Here is a 26073-nt window from a genome sequence, read left to right as displayed (position 1 = left end):
GCAGGCAAGTTAAGGGCCCCTGAATGTGGCAGATATACAAGGTGAAAGTGAGATTCAGGAACAGGTGGGTGAGGCAGAGTAAAAGGTAATTTGCTTCTAAAAATTCTTTCCACTTTTCTTTCTCTGCAAGTCTCTCAAGGTTTGCAGGGAAAGAAAAGTGGAAAGAATTCAGGGAAAGAAAGATATTTTTTGTTAAACATTCACCAATTATACATCTTCAAATATGTTTATTTCTAATGGGAAGAAATCTATAAATGCCTAATCCTTTTAATACCTCTAATGCTGAAGTTCAGAAATCCTCTCTTAATAGCAACATAGTAGTGAAGAAAGGATTTCTATTTGTCTTCAACTTTTCTCCCACCCTAGCTGACGTATCATGGGGCTAATGATATAGCTAAGCACTTGACATATATCATCCAATGTAACTGTTATCATTACCCTGAGGTAGATATTGTTACGCCTTTTATACAGGTGAGATAATTGGTATTTACACTGTTCTGAAACAATGAGAATGTGGTGATGTGGCCTACATTCCAGGATGCTGAAAAAGAGAATATAGCTCTGTGATTTTAGGCTGCAGTAGTGGGAAGATTGAGTCAGGAAAGATGTCTCCAGATATCACTTAAATAGAACTGGTGGGTCTTGAAGATATTTATATTTACCTAGTTCCTCTGCTTCTCCAGGCCCATTGTGTTGATCAAATAGAAAAAGGAACAGTGTGGTTGAATTTCTTATATTTGGTCATAATTCTTAGAGAGTAAGGTAGCTGCTGATTCATAGAGCACACTTCCATCGTTGCCATAAGTGCCTCCCAAAGCTTCTCAGTTATCAGATCCATTCCCAACTAGACTTTTAAAATGAAATTCAATAAAGAAGGCAGATAACTAGATTGCTAAAGGATAATCCAAATAACTAAGTGACTACAAGCAATGGACAAGGAAGAATAATGTGACATCTTTGTAACTGGGTGAACTGGGGCTCATTTCTGTCATTAGCTCATACAGTCTACAGTGTAAGGAAAACTAATAGCCTGGATTATTCTTTCATTTTTCACCATCCCCAACCCCTCAACCCCTCAATAAGGTTGTATTTTTGTGAATTTTTTTTTTTTTTTTTTTTTAGAGACAGGAGTCTTGTTATGTTGCCCAGGGTTGAGCAGAGTGGCTGTTCACAGGCGCAATCATAGTGCCAGCCTGAAACTCCTGGGCTCAAGTGATCCTCCTACTTCAGCCTCCCGAGTAGCGGGAACTACAGGTGCATGCTACTGCGCCTGGCTCAGGAATTCTTTTTCCTCTTCAAGGTTATCTGGCATATTCTGGTATATTTATTCTGACTTCACTTGTATAAAAACATTAGTTTAGGGGTAGAGACATATTTTATCTACTCCTAGACCAGCAAATTATCCTGTTACAATAAAATACTAAAATGCTTAAATTCTCTGGTTTTAAAGGTTATTTGCTTTAAAGCAGAAGAAACCAACTACAGCTAACTTAAGAAAAAACAAATTTATTATAAGAACATAGAATGACTGGAAGGGTAGCAAACCTTCAGAGACTAGGAAGCAGTTACTTGTGCTAAGAACTATCTGATAAGGAAACTGGGTATCCTTCTTTGTTCTTCAAGTTCGAATTTCAGAAAGAAAGCATTTTCTGGCCTAACTTCAGTCACATTCTTTTGCTCCCCCCATTTTTTAAGGGACAGGGTCTTACGCTGTCACTCAGGCTGGGGTACAGTAGGACTATCATAACTCATGCAGCCTCGAACTTCTGGACTCAAGGAATCCTCCTGCCTCAGCCTCCTGAGCAGCTGGTGCTACAGGTGTGAGCTACCACACCTAGCTAATTTTTTCAATTTTTGTAGAGACAGGATCTCACTACGTTGCTCAGGCTGGTCTGAAACTCCTGGTCTCAAGTGATTCTCCCACCTGGACTTCCCAAAGTGCTGGGATTACAGGTGTAAGCCACCACACTTGACTTACATTCTTATGCTAATTGAGGGAGAGCAAGCCACCTAACTATTGTCTACCAGATTGTGTTCAATGGGAAAGGTGGTAATTCCTCAACAGGGAATGGACACATGGTCAATTAAAAAGGAGAAATAAGACACAGGGATAGGTAAAACTATGGTCATACAGTATGCCATTGAAGTGATGACAGTAATCTCCATTAGATTCCAATTGAGCCTTCTCTTACTCTACCTTTATCCATGTGACGCTGAGTTTTCTCTCACTCTCTATTAATATAGGTAACACTCCCAAACCTTTTCAGCGTCATTGATTATTTTGTGAAGGAGACTCGAGGAAATTTAAGACCATTTATATGTTCAACTGATGAAAACACTGGTATGTTTTTCACTTCATTGCTCTGTTAAGGGAAACAAAACAAAACAAAACTCCCAAAACTCTGCATATGATTTATAGTACCAGCCAGGCAGGAACTGTAGTTCAGTCTTTAAATTTATCCATTTGGAAATCATTTTGTCACTCAGTCTGTGAAAATAGGAAAGTACCAATATGTATTATGAACAGAGTATGGGTGCATTCTAGGGAATGGAAAACCCTGAGGAAAGTATTATTACTATTAATTTCATTCTATCATTCTACTCGGCTTTATCTAACAAATTCAGAGGTAAGAGAAAACCATAATCATACAAGTTAATGGAAACAAAATGGTATTTAAAGGGATAGTCTGTCAACAATGTTAGATGCGTAATACGGGATAAAATGAATGAAGATTAAGAAGAGACGATGGGAACTGGTGATTAGCCAATACATGACTTGAGAGAGAGAAGTTTTATTCCAGTGTGAAGACAGAAGTCAGATTGCAAAATAACAAGGAATGAGTGGGTGGTGAGGAATTACAGATAAAGATTGTAGCTAGGACCAGCTACATAATTTGCTAGCCCCTTGTTCATAAATTAAGAATTTCAAAAACAGTTATAGCAAACAGTTTACACACCCCTGAAACTGGCTCTCTTTGCAGTCCAATTTCTGGCAGAGCAAGCCAGGCTGAATGTAATAGTAGTCTCTCTCTATCTTATGGAACAGTTCCTGGTACACATGGTCACTGGCAAACTGTATGCAGGAGAGAGAAAGTATCTCCAGCTTGTTTGGATTTTAGTTATCAAAACAAGTCTCTTTTTTGACAGATTATGGGGGAAAGCAACCTTACTTGGCTACTGGCATCAAGGGCATATCTGGATAGTCTTATTAATTAAAAGGATAGCAAGTTTAAAAGTCCAAGTTCTTAAAACATGATTATGAATCTCATGATGCCAAATAATAACAGTAACCAAAACCACAGAATCTCAGGATTTGAAGGAACTTTAGAAAATTATAGTATCTTATATGTTTAGAACTCACCTGCACATTCAGTACAGGAAATATCTCTAAGATATGATCCCTTCAGCTTGTCTGTAAATTGTGAATGTAAGGGGGCTTAAATTTGATTTTTGAAGCAGCACAGTTCATTTCTGGACAGTTCTCGTATTAGAGAATTCTTCCTTGATATTGAATCTGAAGCATTCCCTCAACTTCTACATATTAATCCAATGTCTGCCTTTGAAACATTACGACTTAAAAGCCCGTCAAATTTTTAAAAATGTCTACAATGTTTCCCCTCAGTTTTTTACTCTGTCATCTAAATTATTGGTTCCTGAATTTCTCTCTCATCTTTGATGTTCTTTTTACATTGTCTAATTTTTAAACTTGTCACTTAAAATATGACCCTACTGAATAATAATGTTGAGCATCCTTTTATGTGTTATTTGCCATTATATATTTGGGAAAGTGTTTGAATCTTTTGCCCATATTTTTATTGGGTTGTTTTTCTTTCATACTTGTTTTGAGAGCTCTTAACCGATACAAGCTTTTTTTTTTTTTTTTTTTTTTTTTTGTATGATTGGGAAGTATTTTCTCAGTCTGTGATTTGTCTTTTCATTCTTTTAACAGTGTCTTTGGGAGAGCAGAAGTTTTAAATTTTGCTTCTGTAGATTATACTTTGGTGTTATACCTGAGAACTCTGCCTAACCTAAAATCACAAAGACTATTTTCCTGTTTTCTTTTAGAAGTGTTGTAAATTTATGTTTCACATTTAGATCTATGATACATTTTGGATTTTTAAACTGGGAGGGATGGGACAAGATTCATTTAGTTGCATTTAGATGTGTAATTGTTCCAGCTCCATTTGTTTAAAAAGATTATCCCACTGAACAGGGCAGCCCACACCTATAATCCCAGCACTTTGAGAGGACAAGGCAGGAAGATCACTTTGAGAGCATTGTGGGCAACAGAGGGAGACTTCATCTCTACAAAAAAAAAAAAATGCTGGGTATGGTAGCCCATGCCTGTAGTCCTAGCTACTTTGGAGGGTGAGGCAGCCAGAAGTTCAAGGTTGCAGTGCACTGACTGTGCCAATGCACAATTTGAAAGGGCAAGAGTGAGACCCTTTCTCTAAAAAGTAAAAATAAAAATAAATACTTCTCCATTGAATTGTCTTTGCAACATCTGTAAAAATCTATTGACCATTTTTGCATGGATTAATTTCCAATGATATATGTTCCTACCATTTTGCCACATTTACTATAACTTCATAGTAATTCTTGAAACCAGGAGGAATATTTTGTTCTTTGCTCTTTTCTTTTTCAAAATTGTTTAGACTAGTCTAGTTTCTTTGCCTTTCATTATAAATTTTAGAATCAGCTTGTTGCTATCCAGAGAACAATTCTCCTGAGACTTTGACTGGATTGTGTCGAATCTGTTGATCAGTTCAGGAAGAACTGACATCATAATACTGAGTCTTCCAGTCGAGGAATGCAATATATTGGTACATTTTGGCTGTCCTTGATTTCTTTCATAGAGCTTTGTTTCAGCATACAGCATCGGCACATATTTTGTTTGATTTATAGGTATTTAAATTTTTGTTGCTGGTAAATGATATTCTGTAAAATTTGAATTCCATTGTTCATTGGTAGTGATATGGTTTGGCTATTTTCCCACCTGAATCTCATCTCAAATTATAATCCCCAAATGTTGAGGTAGGGACCTGGTATGAGGTGATTGGATCATGGAGTTGGTTTGCCCCCATGCTGTTCTCCTGATAGTGAAGGAGTTCTCACGAGATCTGATGGTTTGAAAGTGGCCATTTCCCCTGTGCTCTCTCTTTCCTGCCACCTTGTGAAGACATGTCTTGCTTCCCCTTTGCCTTCTGTCATGATTGTAAGTTTCCTGAGGCTTCTGTAGCCATGCACAACTGTGATTCAGTTAAACCTCTTTCTTTGATAAATTACCTAGTCTCAGGTAGTATCTTTATAGCAGTGTGAAAATAGACTAATACGAGAATTGGTATTGGCGGAGTCGGGTCTTACTATAAAGTGACTTTGGAACTGGGTAACAGGCAGAGGATGGAACAGGTTGTAGGGCTCAGAAGAAGACAGAAAGATGTGAGTATAAGTTTGGAAGTTTCTAGAGACTTACTGAATAGTTTTGACCAAAATGCTGATAGTGATAAGGACAATGAAGTCCAGGCTGAGGTGGTCTCAGACAGAGATGAGGAACTTGTTGAGAACTGCAGTAAGAGTCATTCATGCTATGCTTTAGCAAAGAGACTTGTGGCATTTTGCCCCTACCCTAGAGATCTATGGAACTTTGAACTTGAGAGAGATAATTTAGGGTATCTGGCAGAAGAAATTTCTAAGCAGCAAAGTGTTCAAGATGTGTCCTGGCTTTTTCTAAAAGCATACAGTCATATGCATTCACAATGAGATGGTCTGAAATTGGAACTTATGTGTAAAAAGGAAGCAGACCATAGAGGTTTGGAAAATTTGCAGCCTGACCATGTGGTAGAAAAGAAAACCCATTTTCTGGGACAAATTCAAGCTGGCTGCAGAAATTTGCATAAGAGACGAGAAGCCAAATGTTAGTCACCAAGACAATGGGGAAAATGTCTCCAGGGCATGTCAGAGATTTTCAAGGCAGCCCCTCTTATCACAGGTCTGGAGGTCTAGAAGCAAAAAATGGTTTCACGGGCTGGACCCAGGGCCCCACTGCTCTGTGCAGCCTCAAGACATGGCGCATGTCCCAGCTGTGCCAGCTCCGGCGGTGGCTAAAAGGGGTTGAGGTACAGTTCAGGTTGGTGCTTCAGAAGGTGCAAGCCCCAAGCCTTGGTGGCTTCCATGAGGTGTTGGGCCTGCAGGTGTGCAGAAGACAAGAATTGAGGTTTGCTCTGCCTAGATTTTGGAGGATGTATGAAAATGCCTGGATGTCCAGCCAGAAGTCTGCGGTAGGGGTGGAGCCCTAATGGAGAACCTCAACTAGGTTAGTGCAGAGGGGAAATGTAGGGTTAGAGTCCCCACACAGAGTTCCCACTGGCACTGCCTAGTGAAGCTGTGAGAAGAGAACCACTGTCCTCCAGAACCCAGAATGGTAGATCCACCCACAGCTTGCACCATGTGTCTGGAAATGCCATAGGCACTTAATGCCAGCCCATGAAAGCAGCCGCGGGGGCTGTACCCTGCAGAGCCACAGGGATGGGGCTGTCCATGGCCCTGGGAGCCCACCCCTTGCATCTGAGTGCCCTGGATGTGAGACATGGAGTCAAAAAAGAATATTTTGGAGCTTTAAGATTTAATAACTACCCTGTTGGCTTTCAAACTTGCATGGATCCTGTAGCCCCTTCGTTTTGGCCAATTTCTCCCATTTTGAATGGCTGTATTTACCCAATGCCTGTACCCCCATTGTATCTTGGAAGTAACTAACTTGTCTTTGATTTTACAGGCTCACAGGCAGAAGGGACTTGCCTTGTCTCATATGAGACCTTGCACTTGGAGTTTTGGGTTAATGCTGAAATGAGTTAAGACTTTGAGGGACTGTTGGCAAGATGTGATAGGTTTTGAAACGTGTAACGGACGTGAGATTTGGGAGGGACCAGGAATGGAATGATACGGTTTTGCTCTGTGTCCCCACCCAAATCTCAGCTCAAACTGTAATTCCCAGGTGTTGAGGGAGGGATCTGGTGAGAGGTGATTGGATCATGCAGACAGTTTCTCCCATGCTGTTCTCATGATAATGAGTTCTCACAAGATCTGATGGTTTTAAAGTGGCAGTTTCCCTTGCACTCTTTTTCTCTTGGCTATTGTGAATAGTGTTGTTATGAACACAGGCGTGGAAACATCTCTTCAGTACACCGATTTCCTTTCTTTGGGGTATATACCTAGCAATGGGATTGCTGGGTCATATGGTAGTTCTATTTTTCTTTCTTTGAGGAGCCTTCATACTGTTCTCTGTAGTTGCTCTACTAATTTACATTCCCACTAACAGTGTATGAAGCTTCCCTTTTCTCTACATCCTTGCCAGCTTGGTTATTGCCTGTCTTTTGAATATAAGCCATTTTAAATGGGGTGAGATATCACATTGTCATTTTGATTTGCATTTCTCTGATGATCAATGATGTTGAGCACATTTTCATATACCTGTTTGCCATTTGTATGTCTTCTTTTGAGCAATGTCTATTTGTATGTCTTCTTTTGAGCATTGCTTTTTGAGCAATGTCAGATATTTTGCCCATTTTTAGTTGTTTTATTAGATATACTTCCTATTGAGTTATTGAACTCCTTATATATTCTGTCTATGAATTCCTTGTCAGATGTGTAGTTTGCAAATATTTTCTCCCATTCTGTGGGTTGTCTCTTCACTTTAATGATTGTTTCCTTTGTTGTGCAGAAGCTTTTTAACTTAATGTGATCCCATTTGTTTATTTTTGCTTTAGTTGCCTGTGCTTGTCGTGTCTTATACTCAAAACATTTCTGTCTAGACCAACATCCTGGAGAGTTTTCCCAATGTTTTCTTGGAGTAGTTCCATAGTTTCATAGTTTCAGGTAATAAAGGGATGTTGAATTTTATCAAATGCTTTTTCAGAATCAATTGAAATGATCATATACTTTTTGTTCTTCATTCTGTTGATACAATGTATTACACTGATTGATTTACATATGTTGAGTCATCCTTGTATCCCAGGGATGATAAATTCCACCTGATCATGTTGGATAATCTTTTTAATGTGTTGTTGAATTTAGTTTACTAGTATTTTGTTGAGGAGTTTTACATCAATGTTCATCAGAGATATTGGCCTGTAGTTTTTTAAAATGTGTCTTTGTCTAGTTTTATCATCAAGGTAATACTAGCACTGCAGAATGACTTTGGAAGTATTCCCTCCTCCTCTATTTTTTGAATCATCTTAGTAGGACTAGTATTAGTCCTTCTTTAAACATTTGATGGAATTCAGCAGTGAAGCCATTGGGTCCCAGGCTCTTCTTTGCTGGGAGACTTTATTATGGCTTTAAACTCATTATTTATTATTGGCCTATTCAGGTTTTGGATTTTTTCATTGTTTCATCTTGGTAGGTTGTATGTGTCTAGAAATTTATCTATTTCTTCTCAATTTTCGAATTTATTGGCATACAGTTGCTCATAGTAGTCTCTAATTATCCTAATTTAATTTTAATTTCTGTGGTATCAGTTGTAATGTCTCCTTTTTCATCTCTGATAGTATATATTTGGATCTTCTTTTTTTCTTAGTCTGAGTAATGGTTTGTTGATTTTCTTTTTTTTTTTTTTTTTCTTTTTCTTTTTCTTTTTTTTTTTTTGAGACAGAGTCTCACTTTGTCACCCAGACTGGAGTGCAGTGGCACAATCTCAGCTCACTGCAACCTCCACCCCCTGGGTTCAAGTGATTCTGCCTCAGCCTCCCAAGTACCTAGGATTACAGGTGTGTGCCACCACAGCTGGCTCATTTTTGTATTTTTAGTGGAGATGGGGTTTCGCCATGTTGGCCAGGTTGGTCTCGAACTCCTGACCTCAAGTGATCCACTTGCCTTGGCCTCCCAAAATATTGGGATTACAGGTGTGAGCCACCATGCCCAGCTTATTTTTTCAAAAAACGTTTTGTTTCAATAATCTTTTGTATTTTTTTTAATTTAAATTTCATTTATTTCTGCTGTGACTTTTAATTGTTTCTTTTTTCTACTAATTTTGGGTTTGGTTTGTTCTTGCTTTTGTAGTTCTTTATGATGCATCATTAAGTTGTTTATTTAAAACTTTTCTACTTTTCTGATGTAGATGCTTATTGGTATAAACTTTCCTGTTAGTACTGCTTTTGCTGTATCTCATAGATTTTGGTCTGTTGAATTGCCATTTTGATTTGTTTCAAGAAAATTTTAAATTTCCTTTTAAATTTATTCAATGACCCACTGGTCATTCGGGAGCATTTTGTTTAATTTCCATGTGTTCATATAGTTTCTAAAGTTCCTCTTGTTACTGATTTCTAGTTTTATTCCATTGTGGTTGGAGACAATGCTTGATATTACTTCAATTTTTCTTTGAATGTTTTAAAGAGTTGTTTTGTGGCCTTACATATGGTCTATCCTTGAAAATAATCCATGTTCTGAAGACAAAAATGTGTATTCTGTAGATGCTGAATGAAATTTTCTGTAAATTTCTATTAGATTCATTAGGTCTATAGTGCAGATTATGTCTGATGTTTGTTGATTTTTCTGTCTGGCTGAAAATGGGGTGTTGATGTTTCTAGCTATTATGGTACTGGGGTCTATTTCTCTCTTTAGCTGTAATAATATTTGCTTTACATATATGGGTGCCCCAGCATTGGGTGCATATATATGATACATATTTACAATTATATCTTCTTGCTGAATTGACCCTTTCATTATATAATGACGTTTCTTTTTATAATATTTGACTTGAAATCTATTTTGTCTGATATAACTACTCCTGATTTTAGATTTCTATTTGCGGAATATCTGTTTCCATCTCTTTAGTTTCAGTCTATGTGTGTCTTTATACGTGAAGTATGTTTCTTGTAGGCAACAGATCGGTGAGTCTTGTTTTTTATCTTTTCAGCCACTCTGTATGTTTTGATTGATGAGTTTAGTCCATTTATATTCAATGTATTATTCATAAGGACTTACTACTGCCATTTTGTTACTTGTTTTCTCATTGTTTTGTGGTCTTCTCTTCCTTCCTATCTTATTTCTTGTCTTTTTTGTGAAGGTGATTTTCTCTGGTGGTATCTTTAATTTCCTGCTTTTTATTTTCTGTGTATGTTGTAGGTTTTTAAAATTTGAAATGAAGTTTTCAAATAACATCTTATAATCCATTATCTTAAACTGATGACAACTTAACATTGACTGCAAAAACAAGCAAACAGAAACTAGTAATAGTGCTATACTTTAACTTTGTACCCACACTTTTAAATTTGTTATTTCTATCTTCTTATACTGTCTACGTCCTGAAAAGTTGTAGCTATTTTTGATTGGTTCATCTTTTAGTCTATTTAAGATATAAGTAGTTTACACACCACAATTATGGTGTTATAATATTTTGTTTTGTCTGTGTATTATTACCAGTGAGTTTTGTCCCAAAGAAATAAGATGATTTCTTATAGCTCATTAATGTCCTTTTCTATCAGATTGAAGAACTCTCTTTAGCATTTCTTGTAGGACAGGTCTGGTATTGATGAAATCCCCCAGCTTTTGTTTGTCTAGGAAAAGAATGTCTCCTTCATGTTTGAAGGATATTTTCACAGGATATACTATTCTAGGAGGCAAGTTTTTTGCCTTCTGCACATCAAATATGTCATGCTCTCCTGGCCTATAAGGTTTCCACTGAGAAGCCTGCTGGCAAATGTATTGGAGCTCCTTTGTATTTTATTTGTCACTTTTCTCTTGCTGCTTTTAGGATGATTTCTTTATCCCATCCTTGGGAGTTAGAATATTAAGTGCCTTGAAGTAGTCTTCTTTGAGTTAAATCTGCGTGGTGTTCTATAACCTTTTGTACTTGAATATTTATATCTTTCTCCAGATTTGGAAAGTTCTCTGTTGTTCCTTTGAATAAACTTTCTACCTTGATATGTCTCTCTACCTTCTCTTTAAGATCAGTCACTCTTAGGTTAGCTCTTTGGAGGCTTCTTCTCAATATATTGTAGGTGTGCTTCATTCCTTTTTATTCCTTTTTTTTTGTCTCCTCTGACTGTGTATCTTCAAATAGCCTGTCTTCAAGCTCACCAATCCTTTCTTCTGCTTGATCAATTCTGCTATTGAGAGATTCTGATATATCCTTCAGAATGTCAATTTTTCAGGTCCAGAATTTCTGCTTGACTTTAAAAAAATGATTTCAATCTTTGTTAAATTATGTGATAGGATTCTGAATTCCTTTTCTGTGTTTTCTTGATTTTCATTGAGCTTCCTAGAAATGGCTATTTGGAATTCACTGTCCGAAAGTTTACACACTTTTGTCACTCCAGAATTGGTCACTGGTGCTTTATTTAGTTCATTTGGTAAGGTCACATTTGCCTGTATGGTCCTGATGCTTGTGTTTGTTGATGTCTGGGCATTAAAGAGTTAGGTACTTAATCTAGTCTTCACAGTATGTGCTTGTTTGTACCCATCCTTCTTGGAAAGGTTTTCCCAGTCTTCAAAAAGAATTGACTATTCTGATCTAAGTCTTTGGTCACTGCAGCCATATGTACATTGCGGGCATGTGGGCCCAGGAACATTGTGACTCTTGCAGACTTGTAGACTAGTGCCCTGATGGTCTTGGGTAAGATCTAAAAGAATGTCTTGGATTACCAGGTGGATACTCTTGTTCTCTTCCCTTACTTTCCCCCCAACAAATGGAGTCTCTCTCTCTCTCTCTCTCTGTGCTGAGCTTCCTGGAGCTGGGGGAGGGGTGGACATAAGCACTCCTGTGCCACCACCCCTATGACTGTGCTGGGTCATACCTGGAGCCAGCACAGCACTGAGTCTTGGCCAATGCCAGTGGTGACCATTGTCTGGGTACCGCTGATGTTCACTCAAGGCTCAAGGGCTCATGATTTGGCAAGTGGCTAATCCAGCCAAGCTTGTATCCTTCCCTTCAGATTGGAGAGCTCCAAGCCAGACCAGAGGGACTCAAGAAATGCAATCCAGGAGCCAGGGCCTGGAGTTAGGAACCTTAGCAATCTATTTGGTGCTCTATCCTACTGCAGCTGAGCCAGCGCCCAAGGTGTAAGACAAAGTCTTTCCCATTCATTCCTCAAGCAGGAGTCTCTCCCCGTGACTACCACCACTCTAGGCCTGTGGCAAGTACTGCCTGACTACCACTGATGTTCACTCAAGGCCCAAGGGCTCGTCAATCAGTTTGTAGTGAATACTGCCAGGCCTGGGTCTCTCCATTTAGGGTAAGGGGCTCCCCTCTGACCCAAGGTGGGTCCAGAAATGCCATCCAGGAACCAAGGTCTAGAATTGGGAACCACAAGGCCCTGCTTGGTGTTCTACCCCACTGTGGCCTAACTGGTTCCCAAGCTGGAAGGCAAAGTCTCCTTTACTCTTCCCTTTCCTTTCCTTAAGCAAAAGTCTCTCCCTATGGCCACCACAACTAGGAATGTGCTGGGTCATACCTGAAGCCAGCATAGCTCTGGGTCTCACCCAAGGCCCACAGCAAGTACTGCTTGGCTACTGTTGATGTTTATTCAAGGCTCAAGGGTGCTTTAGGCAGTAGGCGATGAATACTGCCAGGACCGAGTCCTTCCCTTCAAAGCAGTAGATTCCCTTCTGGCCCAGGGCGTGTCTAGAAATGCCCAGAAGCTAGGGCCTGAAATGGAGTTCTCACGACTCTGCCTGATGCCCTGTTTACTGTGGGTGAGCTGTTTTCCAATTGAGTTGCTTTCCAAGTTTACGTTCCCCTCTTCTCTACTCAAGCAGAAAGGAAGAGTCTCTCCTGGAGCTATGCTGCCTGAGATTGGGGGAGGGGTGACACAAGCACTCCCCTGGTCACCCTAGCCGGTGTCTCACTAGGTCATATGCACTCCATGTCCACTGGCTCCAAGCCCAGCACAGAACAGGACTTGCCCAGGACCCTGTGTCTGTGGCCTAAACTGCCTTTCAAATTTATTTAGAGCCCCAGATCACTTTAGCCTGTGATGTTGAGACTAGTCAGAGCTCAGATTCTGACCACTGGAATGGATGATTCCTCTCTGGCAAGAGCTGGTCTAAATGCTCCCCTCTGTGGTCCTGGCTGAATTCTGCCCTGTGATGCTTTCTACTGTGACAAGTAGCACTGAGTTCCAATGCAAAGTGCCACAGTCACTGTCTGCTTTTTTTCCTAAGCACACAGATTCTCTCTCTGCACCAGCAGCCACTGCTGGGAGATGGGGGAAGAGACCAGGTTGGCAATTCAAGACTATTTTTCCTACCCTCTTCAATGTCTCTTTCCTTGCTATGATGTTAAAACCAAGTACTGTAATTGCTCACATGATTTTTGGTTCTTATTAAGGTGCTTTCTAGTGTAGACAGTTGTTTAATTTGGTGTTTCTGTGGGGGGCGGGGTGATAGCTGGAGGGTTCTATTTGGCCATCTTGCTCCACCTCCTCTCTCCATTGGTTTTTATAGCTTTTCTTTGTTGAGAACATCTATCTTTATATTCATTTCAAGAGTGTTTATGACCACCTCATGAAGCATAGCTGCTTTAAAGTCTTCATCTGATAATTTCAACATCTTGGTTATCTTAGTGTTGGCATCAATTGTCTTTTCCCTTGAAAACTGGGGAATTGGTCACATTCCTCTTTTTGTATATTAAGTAATTCCTGGGTTTTCATATATCAAGTAATTCTGTATTGTGTCTTGGACATTTTGAATATTATGTTATGAGCCTCTGGGTCCTGTTAAAATTCTCTGGAGCATTTTTTAAAAGCAGGCAACCATCTTGATTAGATTGAACCAGTTCTCTCTCATTTTCTGTGGGAAGCCATTCCAATATTGGTTCAGTTTTCAAAGCTTCTGTTATGCTGTTTTGGGTCTGTATTTCAGGAATCAACAGCCTGGGACTTGGTCATGGTTTATACCTTAGTTTAGTAGTCAAAGACTTTGCCATCTGTTTTGTATCTGGATCTGTGCATGCACAATTCAGAGGTGAGCCTGGAATTTGTGTCACTTCATACACAGAACTAGGAGATAACTCTTTTCCAGCTGTCACCTCTCTGGGATTTCTCCAAACTCTTGAGCCGCCAAGGGTCCTTTTTATTTTATTTTTTTTTAATTTTTGTGAGACGGAGTCTCGCTCTGTCACCCAGGCTGGAGTGCAGTGGTGCGATCTCAGCTCACTGCAAGCTCCACCCCCCGGGTTTACGCCATTCTCCTGCCTCAGCCTCCGGAGTAGCTGGGACTACAGGCGCCCGCCACTTCGCCCCGCTAGTTTTTTGTATTTTTTAGTAGAGACGGGGTTTCACCATGTTAGCCAGGATGGTCTCGATCTCCTGACCTTGTGATCCGCCTGTCTCGGCCTCCCAAAGTGCTGGGATTACAGGCTTGAGCCACTGCACCCGGCCCCAAGGGTCCTTTTTTTTTGGTGTTCTAACTAGAATGATGGAGCTTATTAATGACACCTGTGCTGTAATTGCAGTTCTGTGAGACTGCAGTTGACCAATCTCTCCGAGACAGAGACAAGAAAGAGAAAAATGTAATTCCAATTCTCCTCTCTGCCCATTTTTCCTGATTTCTCTGACTGGAAGGATAAATTTTCTCTTGGGGTTTTAGGTGCCCACGCTGTAACTGCCAAAATGCTGCTGCACCTTGACTAGGGGCCCCACCCTCAGGGCAGGGCCAGGGAAGCAAAAATAGACAACAGAAATACTGAAACAAAAACAACAACAACAACAACAACAACAAATAAAAATTAAAAAAAAAAAAAAAGCACTATTGATGTAAAATGTTAGACAACCAGATTGCTTTTGGTAACTTGTTCAGTTTGCCTGAACTTGTTCAGTTTGCTTTGTGATCAGGAACAAACTACTCAGCCTCCTCCGGCATTTCAGATGCCTTTGTTATAGGGACTGGGGAATGACGTAAGAATAGATGGAATTAGAGGGGCCTGTGAAGAAAGACTTTAAATAATTAGAATATTATCTGTAGAGTAACGTATTTTCTTTCAAAAGCAGAAAAATGATGGAAAAATACATGACAATGAAAATAGGACTTCCTAAGAAAAGCTACACAAAGATCAAAACTTATCTTGACAAATAATGCTGATGTTTTAAGAAAACTTTGTGGAACCCTAACATTGCTTCAGGAATTTGAACTCATAGCTGGCTGTGGCACAGTGAGACTGCTAGTACATTAAACTTCAATTTACCTTGAGTTGGGAAATGGGAGTTGTAGAGCAGGTAAGGGTTCCAATCTGGAGATTTGGAAAAAGTTAATATGCAATAAAATATTATCTAAAAGAAAATAAGATTTTCTTTGATCCCTGTTAACCCAGTCAGCATTTGGCTCTCTCTTACACCAGAAGGCAAGAGCAATAATGGAACAAGAATGGTCAAAGGTATTTCCCAACTCTAGAAATTAGCAGTTTAAACTAAAAGCTGCTTCAAAATATAAGGCAGGTAACTCATATTAAGCTAAAGAGGAAGAAAAAAATTATTAGGAATGAAATTACAGGTCCAGGATAAAATAAAATTTAAAAAAGCATCTGAATATTCAGTATTTATTTTCCTAACATTTACTAAACACACCAGCAATGTTCCACACAAGAGCAGGAAAATCAAGTCACTGAAAATAAAGAACCATCGTTTTCTACAATATTGGTTCGCTAATTAAGTTTTTTCTGCCCACAATTTCTAGGTCAAGAACCCAATATGGAAGGGAGAAGTGAAAAGTTGAAGAAAAATCCACACATTGCATGAAATACAATGTGAAAGCTCCTTTGTGTATCTTGGTAATTTATATTTTCAAAATGAAGTTCTTACTTTTAAAGAGAATTATCTATATTCTACTGATCCTGTTTACCAAGTCATTCACCTGAACACCAGAATTAGAATTAAACATTGTACCATACAATTTCATTATCTTATCAGAATGGAACCAATTCACAGGGAAACTAGAGACTATGGCTGTGGTGGTAACCTGCAGATATACACATTCCCATGCACTGACATAAGCCGAAAACACATACTACTTTCTAGATGGAATTTTTTTCTTTAGGCCTCAATGAAATACATTTCCCCTATATAATTCCCACAGCAGTTTCTCTAGTTCTAAATCCTACCAATTCCCAGAAAACCTAAGTTTTGTTGAAATCTGATTTGACCAATTTATCAAATATGTCATTTTAATTAGCTAGCTGGAAGTCAGAGACATGAAATGTACTAGAGAAGCCCTTTTCCAATGGAAGTATTATATACCACATTTTTTGTTAACGGAAATAAATGTATCCATTCCCATGTTTCTTGTTGGTGTCATCTTTTTGCCACTCAAAATCAGCCCATTATTTCCTTACAAAGATGGTGAAAGGCTGTATCATCATCTTGTGTCATAAGTACGATGAGCCTGATTATAAGTACCCAGAGTTCTTAAAAATATGGAACCATCAGCCCCAGACTACATCTACTGAATCAAAATAACATGGATATTTTTTCATAATTTTTTTCTTCAAAAGCAAATTTCTAAATTGATTTTGATGATTAAGTCAATTTGGGAATTACACAATCAACTAACAATGAAAAGATATGGTCTATATTCTACAGAGGAAAGACTATGTGAGACAGAGGGAGAAAACAGCCATTGACAACTCAAGGAGAGAGGCCTCAGGGGGGAAAAAAATCAACCTGGCCAAAACCTTGAACATCTAGCTTCTTGAATGGTGAGAAGATAAATTTATGTTCTTTAATCCACATGGTCTGTGGTATTTGTTACAACAATCCTAGCAAACTAATTCAGTGAGCTCCCTGGGATGCCTGAAAATATGCAGAGTTCTCTCAGACTTACTGAATTATAATTTCGGGGGTCGGGGGGGCGGCGCTGAGGCAGGTCCAGAAATCTGCCTTTTAAGCACACACCACAGGTAATTGCTATACATGACAAATTTGAGAACCAATTCTTTAAGATATAACAAATTTGAGAATCAGTTCTTTAAGATCTATTATAATATGAAGATAAATAATCTGTGTAGCAATATATGCAAAATCAAGTAAGGCTTTCTTTTAAATGGAGAGGCAGTGACAATAAGGAATCATAAATATAAGAGTTGGGACATAAAGCCTGAGCATTAATATAAGTATTTATTGAAATGTATTATTTATATAAATCACTGTTAATTGATGTAAAAATTACAAAAGAAGCACATATGTATTATTCTCAAGGGTTTTACAATTGAGTTGGTCAAAATATAGGTAGATGAGACTAAAGAGCTCTAATTTCTTATCATTTCAAAATGTTGAGTGAATTCTTGCATTCTAGAAGAAATTAGGGTGCTTAATATGAAAAACTTTTAAAAAGTAGATTCCTAAAGTTGGTGACACATTGTAGTTGAACGCAATAAATGGAAAAGTAACTGACAAGGGAAACAGAAATCAAAGGCCAGGGGCTGACCAATGTGGAGAGTCTCACAGGAGACCAGCAATGCATTTAGCTAGAAGAAACAACAGAAACAGGGTCACAGACATTTCAGAAACTGAAACCAGCAGACAAAGACCATACAACAGCCCTCATAGTTTAAAGAACAGACATATTAGAAAATATCTGTAGAGAATAAAAAACTATAAAAGTGATCTAGCAGGTTTAAAAAAGAGAACCAAACAGAACTTTTAGGACTGAAAAATAAAACCACCACCACCACAACAAAATAGATGGCTGTAAGTAGATAAGAAACACATGAAGAGGTAAGTAAACTGGAATATGGGTTAAAAGAAATTATACAGAATAAAGCATGACAAGAAAGAACAATTGGAAAATACAGAAGAGAGGGTGTTAAAAAGTGAAGACAGAACACTGAAGGTCTATCATGTTTAATGAGAATCTCCACAGAACAAAAAGAGAATGAGGAAGAGGTTATATGTGAAGGAGTAGTATCTGAGAACTTCTCCAGAACTAATAATCAAAGACACAAATCCAGATTTAAAGATCTCAACAAATCTTAAGCAGGATTAGTAAAAATAAATCCATACTCAGAAACATATTAAATTTCATAAAACCAAAGCAGATAAAAAAAGAGATTTTCTTTTTTTTTTAAGATGGAGTTTCGCTCTTGTTGCCCAGGCTGAAGTGCAATGGCACGATCTCGGCTCACTGTAACTCTGCCCCCTGGGTTCAAGCGATTCTCCTGCCTTAGCCTTCCAAATAGCTGGGATTACAGGCGCCCACCAAAATGCCCAGCTAATTTTGTATTTTTAGTAGATACGGGGTTTCTCATGTTGGTCAGGCTGGTCACGAACTCCCGACCTCAAGTGATCCGCCCACCTCGGCCTCCCAAAGTGTTGGGATTACAGGCTTGAGCCACTGCTCCTGGCCAAAAATTAAATTTCTTTAAAGGTGTAAGTATTAGCCTGACAGCTGACTCAAGAGCAACAGAGGAAGTCATGAGAAAATGAAAAAATATCTCCAATGCCAATGTGCTGAACGACAATAGAGGCCAAATTAGGCATCTATATTCAGCAAAAATATCTTTGCAGAATGAGGAAAAAATACAGATATATTCAGAAAACAAATCATGAGCAAGTATGCCATCAGCAGACTCTCACAAAATGAAATTTTAAAGCAAGTATTTCAGATAAAAATTTATCCCAGATGGTGTTTTAGTCCATTCAAGCTACAGTAACAAAACATGATAAACTGGCTTATAGGTGACAAAAATTTATTTCTAGGGATTGGGAAGTCTAAGATCAAGGCACTGGTTCATGCAGAGTCTCGTGAGGGTCCACATGCTGGCTCAAAGATGGCACCTTCTTGCTGTGTCCTCATATGGTAGGGGTGAGAGATCTCAGGCCTCTTTTATAAGGGCTCTGCCCCCATGACCTAATCAACCCTCAAAGGCCCCATCTCCAAATTACATCACCTTGAACATTAGAATTTCAACATACAAATTTGGGGAAGACATAAACGTTCAGCCTATAGCAGTAAGCCTTAGAAACAAAAAATACTGAAGAGCAAAGAAAGTTTTATATATGTGTGTATGTATAAACACAAACACTGACTATGTAAGTCTTAGAATTAAAGAACATTAAAGTACATGACAACAGAATTAAAAAACACAATACAGATAAAATATATGACAATAGTACATAACTTGGAAATTAAAGAGTTGTTCTAGTTATTATATCTGCACAATAAATAACTCTAAAACTTAGTTGCATAAACAATCCATGTTCATAGATTTGGTGGGTTTAGGGGTTTGGTATGGCACAGCATAGCACAGTAGGAATGGCTTGTTTCTGCTGTGTGAAGTCTAGGATCTAGAATCATTTGAAAGTCTGCCTACTCACATGTCTGACCACCTGATGCTGCCTGCAGGCTGGTAGCATGAGATTTTCTCCATGTGTGATAGTTTGAGCTTCCCCACAACATGGTGTCTAGGTTCCAAAGATTAGCTTTCCGAGAGAGCAAGTAAAAGAATGAGAGAGAGTCAAGAGGAAGCCAGCTATATATCCTTTTATGACTTGACCTCAGAGGTCTTAATGGGGACTAGAGTATAGTAAGCTTCTAGAAGAGTATGTGGGATTGAAAATATTGCTGTAGCTATTTTTGAAAAAATATAATCTGCCAAAGGTAAAGGTAATGATTAACTTTAGTTTTATTTAATCTGAATATATATGATGGAATATAGAGTAATTATTAAAAGACAAACTAGTAAAGAGAAAAAAATATGTGTTGCTCAAGGAGAACAAACAACATCATTTATTTTAAGAAAGAATTTAACAAGGAATTGGTAAACAGGTTTTGAGAAAACTGAAAATGTCTACTAGGGACACAATTATTAAAGGCAAAAAGATGGGATTAATAGAACCTAGAAGTCTTTAAGAGATACCCTCCAGAATGCCGGAGAAAAGTTGGAGTATAGAAACCAACCACAGTTGCTAAAACAAGAACCATTGCTGAGGTGATGCTGACAATACTGGGAGGCTAATGGGAAGGGGAGAGTCTCTTCTCCGTATCTTCAGCATTCTAGTCTCTTAGTACTCTTTCTTTGTGGGACCTAAAAACAAGCCAGATGGCAAAGGAGAAGCACAGTTTGCAAAAATTTCTAGGTACAAAGTCCCAGAATACAGATAAGTGAGTCTGCAGTTGAGAGATAATCAATTAATAACTGGAAAAAACAGAATAACATAGTAAGTCAATACTAATTTTAAAAGGCAAGAAAACAGAAAAAGAATCACAAAATAGATTAGACGAAAAAACCCAGAAACAAAAACCCTAAACTCTCCCAGAACAAACTAAAATGGCAGAAACAAATCTAAATATATTGGTAATTATATGTAAATGGCATATGTGGTCCAGTTTAAGACAAAGATTGTTCTATTAGATTAAAAAATAATAATAATAAAAGCCAGGTGTGGTGGTGCACGTCTGCAGTCTCAGCTACTTAGGGAGCTGATGCAGGAGGGCCACTTGAGCCACCGCACTTTGACCTGGGCAACATGAGAGGGACTCTGGATCTAAAAATAAACAAAACAAAAAACTTCACTAAAATCCTAAATCTATTTTGTTTACTAGATACACATTTAAAACATAAGGATACAGAGATATTAAAATTAAATAGATGAAAAAAGTTACTCTGTGAAAATACTGACTAAAGGAAAGCTAGTATAGCTACAGAGAAAACAGGCTTTAAGGCAAAACATATTACAGATACACTGCATAGTGATAAGTATAATTCATCAGAAAAATATAACATGTTAAACTTCATGCAGTTAATAATTATCCTCAAAATATATAAACCAGAAACATATACAAGGGGAAAGAGACAAATCAAGATCATAGTGGGCGATTTTTAAACATATTTCTTTCAGTAATTGACATAATAGGTATATTAAAAATCAGTAAAGATACAGTAGATTTAAACAACATAATTAACAACCCTAAAAGACACAGTAGATGGCTTGTTTTTAGGCGCCACAAATAACGAGTACTAGGAGACTAGAATGCTGAAGATACGGAGAAGAGACTTCTCCCCTTCCCACCGTCCCTAACTACTACAGAATATACTGTTTTCAAATGCATAAAAATGATTAAAAATTTAACATATTCTCGGCCATAAAGCAAGTCTCAAGTAATTTCAAATAATTAAAATCAGAAAGATTATTTTTTATGACAAAAATTCAATTAAACTGCAAATCAACAAACATAATTAGAAAAGCCCATGTTTGGAAAAAAAAGAAACTCTCCTAAAAAAGGGTTGAAGAAAAAATTCTAATGAAAATTAGGAAAATATTTTAACTAAATATGAGCATTATGTATCAAAATTTGTGGAATATGACAATAGTTGAGTATGATGTAACTATATTACAATAGTATAGAGATAACTTTTAAATGTATATGTTGAAAAGGAAGACACGTTAAAAATGAAAGAAGTAACCCATCTCAACAAGTTAGAAACAGAATAGTAAAAAAATCCCTAATAAAATAGAAATAATATTGATAAAGGCAGAAATTAATGGAATAGGAAACAAACATACTATAGAAAGGATCAACAAAACCAAAATTTGGATCTTAGAAAACATTAAACTATTTTTGTTTGGAGCTAAGGTTATGTAGAAAATTTTTAAAAATGGGCCGGGTGTGGTGGCTCACGCCTGTAATCCCAGTACTTTGGGAGGCTGAGGTGGGCGGATCATGAGGTCAGGAGTTCAAAACCAGCCTGGCCAACATAGCGAAACCCCATCTCTACTAAAACTACAAAAATTAGCTGAGTGTTGTGGTGGGCGCCTGTAGTGCCAGCTACTTGGGAGGCTGAGGCAGGAGAATTGCTTGAACCCAGGAGGTGGAGGTTGCAGTGAGCCGAGATCATGCCACTGCACCAGTCTGGGCGACACAGTGAGACTCTGTCTCAAAAAAAAAAAAAAAAAAAAAAAAAAAAAGAAAATTAAAAAAAATGTGCAAATAATTTAGAGAATCACTAGAGAGTTTATTGTTTCCAGGTACAAAAATAATACAAATAAACCAACTGTATTTTACACATAATCAACAGGAAATAATGTGGGCTAAGTAATCTGGATTAACATTCTCAATTGAAAACATTCAGAAAAGCTGGATAAAATATACTTTTCAAACATGTGGGAAGGCAGCAGAGAGCTGATAAGTTGGTGAGTAATTACCATGCCAATAATATCTGGAAAAAGACAGAAATTCAGAAAAATGAACCCTTCATTTGGGACTTATGTTAGGAGCATTTATAGATTGCAAAAGGCCACTGGGAAGTTGAGTAGATAGAGCTAAGGGGATAAAGATTCAAAAATAGAGTCCAGGGTCAGTGAAGAGGTGAGGGCCTGGTAACTCCAAATCACACTTCAAAACCCTGAATGGTTGAACCCTAGATATAAGGATGAACAGAAGAGCACTACCAAAGTCTGTAGCTCAGCTTTCAGTCACCTAGGTGACCTGGAAAATCTCAGTCTCTGAAATTGGATCAAAATAATCCTAAATTACTAATGCCCAAGTACCTGTCAGAAGCAAATGAAAAAACTCTGTGGAGGATAAAAATATCATTCTGAGCATCAAGTTATTTCTAGTTTTTTCAAATGCAATATTGGTAAATAATTAAAGATAACCAGGCACACAAGGAGACAAGATAGTAAGAATGAAGACTAAAAGAAACAAAATAAAAACAGACCCACAGGCGGGTTTTGATTCTGGAATTATTAGACACAGACTAGAAAATAATTATGCTTTTCATTTTGAAGCAGTAAGAGACTGAAAATTTCAGCAAGACAATTAGAAACTGCAGGAGTGACAAATTTACATGCTTTCAATTAGAAATTTGAGAACTGAAAATACAAGCAGCTAAGAATAACCAAGACACTCTAAACCAAGACACTCTAAAAGAACAATAAGTTGGGAGGATTTGTTTGGCCAGATATCAAGAATATATCAGCTACAATGATGAGGATGGTATACTAGCACAGGGATAGAAAAAAGGGAAAAAAAAGTTTGAGATGTAAGGACTAAGTTCTGATATTATTTTATCTTGCCCAAATTCCTGTCTAAGAGGTCTGGGGAGTCATGCTCTACAAACTATAAATTTTCATCAGATGAGTTTTATTTAACCCTGTATATCGTGACTAAACTTTCCAATCTGACTCCGGCATAACAGGAAAGAAAATCAAAATATTTTACCCCAAAACATGTTTCTCTGCCATATCTTGAAATGGTCCTGCAAAGTCATCCCTTGTGGGAAAAATCTACCATCTATAAAGAATCCCCTTTCCCCACCACCTTTTTTTTTTTTTTTTGGCCCTTCCTTCCTTTCCAAATCCAGGAGATAATCAACTAAGAGCCAGGCATCCTTTTAGATCCAATAAGAAACATTTTACAACTTGTTCTCTTTGAAGTCTGCTGAGAGCTCCCTCTGCACAATAAAACTTGTTCTCCACAGTCTCTTATTTAACCTGAATATTTCCTTTCTATTGATCTCAGGTCTTCAGATAAACTCAACCAATGGTGAACCAGAAAATGTTTTAAATTTACCTATACTCTGGAAGCCCCCGCTTTGAGTTGTCCTACCTTTCTGAACCAAACCAATGTATTTCTTAAATGTATTTGACTGATGTCTCATGCCTTCCTAAAATATATAAAACCAAGATGTACTCTGATCACCTGGGGCACATGTTCTCAGGACCTCCTGAGGGCTGGGTCACAGGCCATGGTCACTCATCTTTGGCTCAGAATAATCTCTGAAAATATTTACAGAGTTTGACTCTTTTCATCAACAGATGTATTCACATACAGATATAATACATGACTTTGGTGGCACTATAGAAAGGAGGAATAAAACCCAGACTTTTCAATAAATGGTGGTGAGGCATCTCCTAGCATACACCAAATTAATTCCTCTTGAAAAAAATTTAAATCTGAAAGGCAAAACTAAAGCTTTTAGAAGACAATATAGAAGACATGACTCCAGGGTAGGGAATAGTTTTTTAAAACAATTCACACTCTAATTTTAAAACACTCATACTTCCTAGTACTTAACCATTAATAAATTGTTTTTATCAAAGAACATCATAAGACAAGGAAAGGCAAGCCACAAAATGGGAGAAGATATTTACAACAATACAGCCAACAAAGATCCTTAATCAATGAGAAAAAATATTAGCAACACAACAAAAACATTTGTGACAGTCCTAACAAGATACTTTACAAAAACAGAAAGTCAAATTGGCCAATAAACTTATGGAAAAATACTCAATTTCACAGGTAATTAGCGAAATACAGAGTGAAACTTCAATGAGATACAACTGCATATCCACCAGATTGGCAAAATTAAAAACAAAAACTGTTAATACCAGCACTGACCAAGATATGGAGAAATATGGTTTGGATATTCGTCCCCTTCAAATACCATGTTGAAATGTGATCCCCAATGTTGGAGGTGAGGACTGCTGTGAGGTGTTTGGGTTATGGAGATGGATCCGTGGATCCCTCATAAATGGCTTGGTGTCCTCGTTGAGATAACGAGTTCTTGTTCCATGAGTTAATGTGAGATCTGATTCTTAAAAATAATCTGGGACTTCCCTTATTTCTCTCTTGCTCCTCTTGCCATGTGATATGCCAGTTCCTCCTTTGCCTTCTGCCATGATTGCAAGGATGCTGGTGCAATGTTTGTACAACCTGCTGAACCATGAGCTACATAAACCCTTTTTCTTTATGAATTACCGAGTCTCGGGTATTCCTTTATAGCAACACAAAACCAACCAACATACTAATGCTTAGGAAAACATTTGTAATCATCTAATAAAATGTAAGATATGAATACCCTATGACCAAAAAATTCTACTCCTAGATATATACTCTTTGTACTAGGAGTTGCGTAAATTAATGTTCATTGTGAAACTGTAGTTGCCTGAAACTAAAAACATCCCAATTGTCTACAGTAAATAAATTGTGGCATATTAATACAAAAGTAAATTACACAGACATAATGAAGAATAAAGTACAGCTACAACCAACATGAATAAATCCCATCCTGAACAAAAGAAGTGTCAGGCCTCTGAGCCCAAGCCAAGCCATCACATCCCCTGTGACTTGCACGTATACGCCCAAATGGCCTGAAGTAACTGAAGAATCACAAAAGAAGTGCAAATGCCCTGCCTCGCCTTAACTGATGACATCCTACCACAAGAAGTGAAAATGGCCGGTCCTTACCTTAAGCGATGATATTATCTTGTGAAATTCCTCTTTCTGGCTCATCCTGGCTCAAAAAGCTCCCCCACTGAGCACCTTGTGAACCCCACTCCTGCCTGCCAGAGAACCCTCCTTTGCCTGTAATTTTCCTTTACCTACCCAACTCCTATAAAACAGCCCCACCCTTATTTCCCTTCGCTGACTCTCTTCTTGGACTCAGCCCGCCTGCACCCAGGTGATTAAAAAGCTTCATTGCTCACACAAAGCCTGTTTGGTGATCTCTTCACATGGACGCGCATGACAAGCAGCAGCTACAAAAGAATGTATGATTTTAAATAAAACTCAAAAACAAGCAAACTGTATTAAGTTTACACACATAGGTGATAACACTATAAAAAGAAAGAGACAATTATCATAAAAGGTAGGATAGTGGTAATTACCAAAGCGTATGTGGCAGGGAGCTAGCTGGTTGTGACTGGGAAGGAACTACATGGGTAGTTTCTGAACTGCTGTCAATATATTCTATTAAGCTGACTGCTAGTTATAGAGTTACTTTAAAATTATTCCTTGAACTGCATATTTATATTTTATGTACTTTTGAATATGTATGTATTTTTGAATATATATTTCTCAATAAAAAACAAAGCTATGACATAGAAAGAGCAAAATGAACACATATTATCAATGGATAATTACTCTGATCCTCAAGAGCTCAACTCTCTGATTTTTTTTTCAGAGAAAGCATTCAGATTATATGTTTTTGAATCTATGAAAAGTAAAATCACTAAATTCATACACAGTGATTATATAAAATTACATATGTGCAATCACAATAAATTTGATTATATTCATTATAGTGGAAAGATTTAGGTCACAAGATTTTTTTTCCCCCCAAAATTCCAAAAGAACAATTTTCTGTCT

The 26073-nt window shown here is 37.8% G+C and overlaps 1 protein-coding gene across 3 annotated transcripts in view; it reads left to right on the top strand.

The window, feature by feature from the left end:
* Nucleotides 1–16267, top strand: part of STAP1 (signal transducing adaptor family member 1) — a 49024-nt gene extending 32757 nt beyond the window's left edge. For 2 of the 3 annotated variants that reach the window (XR_012434900.1, XM_005555191.5), the window contains 2 exons: nt 2245–2341; nt 15664–16267. Coding sequence is in view for 2 of the 3 variants with exons in the window: in XM_005555191.5 (XP_005555248.3) it covers nt 2245–2341; nt 15664–15725 (159 nt within the window). In the remaining variant the exon portion in view is untranslated. The remainder of the gene's footprint in view (nt 1–2244; nt 2342–15663) is intronic. The other variant, XM_045392551.3, reaches the window with a different exon arrangement.
* Nucleotides 16268–26073: the final 9806 nt, after the last annotated feature.

The sequence above is a fragment of the Macaca fascicularis genome, chromosome 5 (genome assembly GCF_037993035.2).
Source record: "Macaca fascicularis isolate 582-1 chromosome 5, T2T-MFA8v1.1".
NCBI classification, from domain to species: Eukaryota; Metazoa; Chordata; class Mammalia; order Primates; family Cercopithecidae; genus Macaca; species Macaca fascicularis.
Note: the sequence above shows the minus strand (reverse complement) of the source record. Positions and strands in the feature narration are given on the sequence as shown.